The following is an 8,352-nucleotide window of genomic DNA, read 5'->3' as shown; positions in this document are numbered from 1 at the left end:
GGTAAGAACGTCGCATTGTCCGAAGTCTGATAACCATTCGAAGGAACTGTATGGCAGAGCAAAGCTCATAGCAGCACCGTACAAATTATTAACGTCAAAGTACATGAGATAAGATTCTTCAACCTCAGGATCGAATTCCTCCCCCATGTACCTGTTGTTGGCCTTTGCGTATCTGTTCGAACACTGTGATACACCATCACGAATACCCTTTTCGATAAACATAACCATGTCTATGTCGGTGAGAAGCTCGAGTTCGATGCCTGTACATTTTAACATTGCATCAAATGACAGACCGGGCTTTGTGTAGTAATGTAACGGGTCCAGTTTGTACGTCGTCCAACAGCTCTGTCGAAAGTTTTGAAAAACGTCGGCCAGTAAAAACACGTCCGTCTGTAAATACAAGTCCGAATACTCTCCCAAAGTTTGGACGTTAAAAGTTTGCCACACGTCGCACGCATGCGCGTAATCGTCGTCTGATATATTCCGGTCGTTCAATTTTGAATAAAACTGTTCTTTGGCTGGTAAATGTTTCTCCTCGAGCTTCTCCCAACTGTCTATGCATTCGTACGGGAAGACACCTTTCCTAGTCAATAACCGAAATTTGTTCAAGCTACTGCAGAATTTACGTGTTATTGTTTTTCGACAATCGTCCAGATACGATGATAATTTATCGAGACTGCTAGGCATGAAACGGTACGAATCTATGAATCTAAACTTCATATCTGTCCCCTTAACGAATTTAGTGAAGGAAATGTACTTTTCTTTGTTGACAGGTCATAGTTTAACAGTACCTTCGAATGACTTACCCAGAGCTTTGATCAGAAAATGCGAATCGTAACCCGAAAGATTGTGGAATATCACTGGGATGGTGTGCGAATTTTGGTAATTTAGATTACAGCTGCGGTGAGCAGCACCACGGTACTTTTTTGTGAAATGACAGTGATCCCGATGTTTCACGTCTGTGAGCGTAAACGGTTTTTCACAAATATGACAGACCGCTGACAAATCAAATTCGTTGATCTGATTGAAATTTAGTGGTTCCATCGGTACAACAGTCTTGTAGTATCCCTCTAACGAAAGTGCCAATTCCTTTAACTCGTTCACAAACCATTGGATGCAAGTTTCTCCACGATTAATTTTGAATTTTGAAAGCGAATCGTCAAACGCGCAATGCAGATAGTAAGCTATACTATACGGAAGATGCTTCTGATAAATTGTTCTATTTTCCCCAAAGCTTTCATGTGTGGGTTGCAGTAAACATTCGAGATCCGCGTAAATGCAGAATGGAACGGTTTCTTTGTGCTTGAAATTTTTGAATTTCAGTATTTTTTCCTCATCTGTAGGTAGAATAACTTTGGTTTTGTTTAAATTCATGCAATCAGCTCGGTGCTTCAACAAACATCTTTCGAAATTGAAATGAGACAGACACCTATCGCACAACCAAGTATGACATTTATGCTTGGAAATTTGAGATCTTGTCAATCGAGACAGATTTCGAATACAAGTAAAATGAAAGATTCTATTTTTTTCATAATTTACCATTTCATCATCATCGTCATTGTCGGTTTCAGACTCTATTACTAAAAGATGGATTGTAGGCTTATCAGACTTGTTTCGACTCAAATAAATGGGTACAATTTCACTACGCTTTTGTTTTTCCCTACTATCTATACCATAAACGTTAATTGAAAGACCGTTAAGCTTCTCAAATTTTGAAATGGTGTTTTTGTCTAGAGACATAGGAAACGTTATACCATCATACCGTAGCACTGAGCTGAAATGTGGATACGAAGTAATTTTGCTGGGATTGTTGTTGTCGGCTGGGAACAGAGCTGCGGTGACCGACCAGAGGAAGCAATACGAGTCGCTGTTACGGATGTTGACGACAGCCTTCTTATCTTGAATATCTTTGGGTAGTGGTGTGTATGTGAAGACACCGCCTCGTAGTGGCACGTACTTGTTGATATCCACAGTCAAATTGATTATTTCGGTCAGCGACCAGCCTGAATCCTTTTCCTGGAAATCTTCCACCTTTTTCAACAAACGCTCCGTCGCGTTTTCGATGAACCATTCGCTGATATCCGTTGTCTGGAGGATGATTTCATTTCTCGTATTCAAAAATTTGATCTCTTCCGCCGTGCGATCAACTTTTCTGAGTTCAAATTTACAAGCCAGGATAACGTTGGCTTTCAAGCTCCCGTCTTTCTTCAGAGCGTTTTTCAGTCTCGTCACAGCTAGTACCTTTGCGTCTTCTAGAAATCTCTCCACATCTTTATGCTTCAAATTGACGATGGATCCAGTTCGAATTCTCCTCTCGAAAGCTGATTCCAAATCTTCTCACCGTACTTGATCGCTTCTTCGTCGGCTTCGTAATCCGTCACCCACTTTCTGCAATTGTTGAAATTTGACTGTCAACGATTTCAGAATTCCAATTGTAGTCAAAATTCTTGTCTTTTTCCCGATCGTTGAGGCGTTGTTGCGTAAGATTTTATTCAAAAGCCTGATATTTTGGGTTCCGAGTCGAATCCATTTTGCAATTTCTGCCGGCGACGATTTTTCCGATAAAATCTTGAACGCCGATTCCATAATATCGATCAATCTCAAACACTTCGCGGATTCCATCTTGAGCTCTTTCCTCACGTATGCTTGACAGGTTGTGACGTAATGATCGTTTGCAGTGATGAGCGTCCTTTTTATAGGGCAGCTGTACGGATGCGCGCGCACCTTTTGTCATTCCAAGAGCGATAGTAACCCGACACCGCAGGCTCTATACCGCGACTATCGGCCGACCTTGGATATTAAACCGAATAAGTGAAACACGATTCTCGGAACCATTAATTTTGGAATGTCACGTGGTTGATAAGGTGGTTAGACAAAACAATGCGTTCGACAAGTTTCGACGGCGAGCGGTATGCGGTCAAAGGATTTCGGTGCGACGTTGAGACAAACAATTCTCGGAACCATTAATTTTGGAATGTCACGTGGTTGATAAGGTGGGAAAGGAATGTGAGGTGGTTGACGTTACAAGTCAGCAGTCCTACCGTGGGAAAGGAATTCGGAGTGGTTCATGTTACACATCAGCAGTCCTATCGTGGGACAGGCGAGCACTACAGACCTTCGGTCGGTAAGATTGTCGGTAAAACAGCACGATTTTGACCCTTGATCGATACAACTGTCGGTAAGATTGTAGGTAAAACAGCACGATTTTGACCCTCGAACTGTCGGTAATTGACCTTCGGTACGGCAGACTGTGACGTCATCGCGGAAAAGGGTTTGAGTCTGAGCTGCGCGGAGCGGCTCGGTCGGTAAAGAAGGTGTTTGTACTCAGAACCCCCCTTGCTGTACTACTAGTGTTGCTAACGAAAATTAGTCCCGATACCTATAAACTTGTTCGTGATCTATACGCGCCCGAAAAACCCAGCACCAAAACATTTGAAGAATTAGTGAAATTAATAAATAATCATCTCAACCCGAAGCCGTCAGAGACTATGGAAAGATGTACTTTTTATCAAGCGAGACAATCGCAAACAGAGTCAGTGTCGGAGTTTGCGGCAAGATTAAAAAGTTTATCGATTAATTGTAACTTCGGTGACGCGAAAATAGCATTACGCGATCAGTTAGTGTGCGGACTGAAAGATCACACTACAAAAACGTTATTATTCCGCGAGGATAAATTAACATACGACTCAGCCTACAAACTGGCAACAGCGCTGGAAACAGCCGAGAAGTATGCGTCATCGACAGACCAAGCAGCTGGAGAACCATCAAAGACAATAGTAAACAAAATAAGCTCGGCTCCAAAGCCAGAGTACAAGAGACAATTTCACACAAGAGGAAGGGGTGCAGATCGAGGTAGAAGGGGCGGCAACCAGCGTTACCTGAACAGAGCTCCGATGAATAGGGGTAACCGCTCGACGAGTGAAAACGCGAGCGCAAATACTAGGCGCTCGTCAGCATGTTTCTGCTGCGGAAGAAACAACCACTGGGCTCGTGATTGTTATCACCGGTTCAGCACGTGCAACTCGTGTAAAAGAAAAGGGCACCTGGAGACGGTGTGTACAGCACAAAAGACGGTACAACACCTTGAGCAGGAGTCTGAGGATCAACAAGGGGACAAGAACGATTTCTTCATGATGGATGATGGCCGCGAGAGAAAATCATCGAGGATGACCATCAGCAACGCAAATTTCAGTAGCGATAATATAACAGCCGAACCAATGTATCTGGATGTATTAATTAATAATAGGATTCTAAAAATGGAAATGGACACAGGTTCGTATGCAACGATCATATCTAAGAGAGATAAAGACAGATATTTTCCAAATTGCGAGGTAAAGTTGATTAGTAGTCCATTAAACGCATACGGTAAGGTACCTTTAGAGCATGTGGGAACACTGGATAATTTGCAGGTAAAGATAGGCAATGAGAAAGCCTCACTGGGAATGAGAGTAATGAAAGGAGATGGTCCAATGTTAATTGGCAGGCAATGGCTAAAAGTTTTTGGATTATGGCCTCTAAAACTGAATAAGAGAGCAGATATGTGTAACAAAATTTATGGAATAAATGAAACGATGGGGTTCCCAACGAAGTTTCCAAAATTGTTTGGTAAAGGTCCAGGTTTATATAATAAAGGAATGTTAAAATTAACGTTAAAAGAAAATACTCAGCCAGTCGCATTGAAAGCTAGACACTTGCCATTTGCATTAGCGAGTAAAGTCGAAAACGAGATTGATAGACTGGTAACATTAGGCTATCTAGAGAAGGTGGACGTCAGCGAGTGGGCTACACCCATTGTACCGGTAATAAAGACAGACGGCACAGTAAGAATTTGCGGAAATTTTAAGTTGACGTTAAACCCAAATTTAGTTAAAGATAGACACCCAATTCCATTAATCGATGAGATTTTTTTAGCGCTAAGAAGCGGTAAAACTTTCTCGCAGATTGATCTCCAGCATGCTTACATGCAGATCCCGGTAGAGGAGAGCAGTCGAGATTACTTGACAATAATAACGCACAAAGGCCTCTACAGGTATACCAAAATGCCGGAAGGTATTGCGTCGGGCCCAGAGCATTTAGAAGCGCTGAACGCTGTATTTAAAAGACTCGAAGACTATGGTTTCAAAGTAAATATTAGCAAATGTGATTTTTTCAAAGAAAAGCTGGACATTTTGGGTTTTGTTATAGACCAGAATGGGCTTCACAAATCAAAAACCAAAGTCAAAGCAATGATAGAAGCACCAACGCCGGTAAACAAAAAACAATCAGACTCATTTCTTGGGTTGATCACTTACTACGCGAGATTTCTGCCACAGAGAGCAGAAAAACTGAAATGTCTTTATGAGTGTACGAAAGCAGATAATTTTAATTGGACAAAACAATGTGACAAAGCGTTTGAGTGGGTCAAGGGGGAGTTGGTATCGCCTCGAGTGTTAGCACACTACGATCCTAACACCGATTTGATCTTGTCCTGCGACGCATCCACATACGGGTTAGGAGCGATCCTGTCACATAAATACAAAGACGGTACCGAGCGACCGATAGCGTTCGCGTCTAAAATAATTCCGGAGAAAGAAGCGAGTCGTGCGATAATTGATAAGGAAGCGAGTGCAATTGTATTCGGCTTTAAGAAATTTTATAATTATGTATTCGGCAAAGAGATTACGTTGAGAACAGATCATAAGCCTTTAGTTTTTATTTTTGGTCCAAAGCAAGAGATCCCTTTAACAGCAAGTAGGCTGCAAAGATGGGCATACTTCTTATCACGATTCAATTACAATATTGAATATATTAAATCACAGCAAAATGGTAACTGTGATGCACTTTCACGACTTCCAATCAAAGATGCAACTCCAGTGTTCGATGACGAATTATCATCAATAAACTATATATCAGAGTCGTTACAAACATTAAGCGCGGTAGAAATTGCCAAAGAGACAAAAAAAGATAAAGTATTAAATAAAATAGTTCGATATGTAAACGGTACATGGCCAAGTGTGAGTGAATTGAGTGAAAGGGAACAGAAATACTATGCGAAACGAGACGAGCTGTATGTCGAAAAAGAATGCTTGTTATGGGGGTATCGCATAATAGCGCCAGAATCAATGAAAAACAGTGTGTTAAGTGAATTACACGCCTCACATTTCGGTGTGGTAAAGATGAAAATGCTAGCGAGAAGTCACGTGTGGTGGCCGAATATCGATAACGATATCCAGAATGTATCGGCAGCATGCAGAGTGTGCGTGCAAGAAAGAAAGAAACCACCGAGTGTTCCGTTAACGCCATGGCCGTACCCAGATAATTGTTGGAGTAGGATTCATATCGATTTCCTTGGCCCATTCCACGGACATATGTTTATGATAATTGTTGATGCGTACTCGAAATGGCCAGAGGTCATTGATATGAATAAAAGTACCACAGTACCGCGAGTACTCGAGGAGGTAAAAAAAGTGTTGTCACGATTTGGTTTACCAAGACACGTAGTTACCGATAACGGTACTCAATTTACAAGTAAAGAATTTCAAGAGTTTTGTAAAATAAATGGTATTAGACAGAGTTTTACAGCACCGCACCATCCAGCAACAAATGGTGCAGCTGAGAACTTTGTAGGCACGTTTAAGGACAAAGTCGATAAAATTGTTCAAACCGGTAAACCTCTAGACTACGCAGTTAATCTTTTCTTATTCGACTATCGATCAATAGAACACTGTACAACTGGCAGATCACCATCGTTTATGATGTACAAACGGGAAATTAAAACTAGATTTGATTTGTTACGACCGAGTGTATTGGATAGCGTAGAGAAACAGCAATCTGCACAGATAGCGGGAAGAAAAAGCAGTCGAATTGTTGAATTCCAGATAGGTGACACGGTGATGGTTGAAGATTTTAGCGTTAGAAGCAAAGCGCGGGTACCAGGTACAATAACAAAGAAATTGTCACCGGTAACGTTTCTAGTAGAAACCGCACCCAACAAAACATGGAAACGACATGTCGATCAAATTATCCGATACACGCCCGAGATTGATGATATAAATAAGTCAGTGCCAAAGGTAACAACGAACAAATCTGATATTGTATTACGTCGTTCAAACCGATTGAAAAACTAAGTGTAACAGTATTTCAAAAGGGAGGAATTGTAGTGTTTACGACGTTACTCGATGTACAAATACTAAGTAAGAATGTATGTAGTCACGGTACAGCGCGAGGCAGTTGGTCAGCGAGCGCTGAGCGTGACACACGCAATCACCTTATTTACTTGTTTCCTAATAAAATTATTCTATAGTGTTAAGCCTGATCCCGAGTGTTATTTATTTGAGAGCCCCATTACAAAACATTACAGTAGTCATTAATTAAAAAGATTAAAGAACTATGTTTCTTCACAGTCAGTATGTCATAGTGTTAAAAGGTTATTAAAGAAGGTCGTTTTAGCAATGAAATTAATTCACAGGTGTCAATTAAGTGGAGGTAGGCTCTTTATAATTAAGTTCTTCATGTCTAACGAAATATTGTTGGTTGAACCAATTGGGTCAACAGGTGAATAACGACTGATGGGAGAAAACAATATAATCCAGAGTGAAGGTGAACCTATTATAAACAATTATACAGAAAAACAATAAATATTTTGTAAGAAAAGTTATGTAGAAAGGACTGTAAATGGAGACAAAATGATTTTTTTTTAAAAACAGTTAAGGTTAAACAATATTTGTTGTGTGGGCAGAGATTAGAGGTTTGTAAATATTGCTTAAATGTTCAACGTCTTGTCTGAGATTAACCGAATTGGTATGACCTACAATGTTGCACATTTCTAATAACAGTCTTTTATAATAATTGTGTTCTTCACAAAGGATGTTTGTGTTGTCGTAATTAAATGTGTGTTGTTTATCGATACTATGTTTCGTTAGAGCTGCGTGCCGTTCTTCAGTCTCATGTATGTTGCGTTGGTGTTCCCTAATTCTAGTATTGAGATGTCGACCCGTTTGACCTATGTAGACTTGATTGCAGTCATTGCATGGTATTTTATACACGACATTAGATCGTTTGCCTATGGGGATCTTGTCTTTGCCTGTATCAAAAACTAGTTGTAGGTCTTTTGAATTTTTTCCAACAAACTTTACATTATATTTAGCGAATAAACGATTAAGTGACTCAAATAGGCCGGCTACATATGGAATGGGGATATATGTAGTAGCAGGTCTATTGTTATCTTCAACGGGAGCAGAGTCAATATTATGGTCAAGTATGTTGTTGATGTAGGAGCGTCTCTTATTAATTTGTTGTTGTAATAGGCCATGAGGGTAATCATTCGATCTTAGTACATTGTATATGAGCGCCAGGTTTTTTTCCTGGAACTCT

The 8,352-nt window shown here is 40.5% G+C and overlaps 1 protein-coding gene across 1 annotated transcript; it reads left to right on the top strand.

Moving 5' to 3' along the window:
- The first annotated feature begins 3,488 nt into the window (after positions 1-3,488).
- LOC124187040 (uncharacterized protein K02A2.6-like) lies at positions 3,489-7,106 on the top strand. The gene has a single exon (XM_046579286.1). The coding sequence runs from the start codon at positions 3,489-3,491 to the stop codon at positions 7,104-7,106; it is 3,618 nt and encodes a 1,205-aa protein (XP_046435242.1).
- The last annotated feature ends 1,246 nt before the right edge of the window (positions 7,107-8,352 follow it).

This window comes from Neodiprion fabricii, chromosome 7 (assembly GCF_021155785.1).
Source record: "Neodiprion fabricii isolate iyNeoFabr1 chromosome 7, iyNeoFabr1.1, whole genome shotgun sequence".
Lineage (NCBI taxonomy): Eukaryota > Metazoa > Arthropoda > Insecta > Hymenoptera > Diprionidae > Neodiprion > Neodiprion fabricii.
Note: the sequence above shows the minus strand (reverse complement) of the source record. Positions and strands in the feature narration are given on the sequence as shown.

Bases quoted from the DNA above. Each gene is read 5' to 3' on its own strand.
- LOC124187040 (XM_046579286.1), top strand. From the start codon at position 3,489: ATGGAAAGATGTACTTTTTATCAAGCGAGACAATCGCAAACAGAGTCA.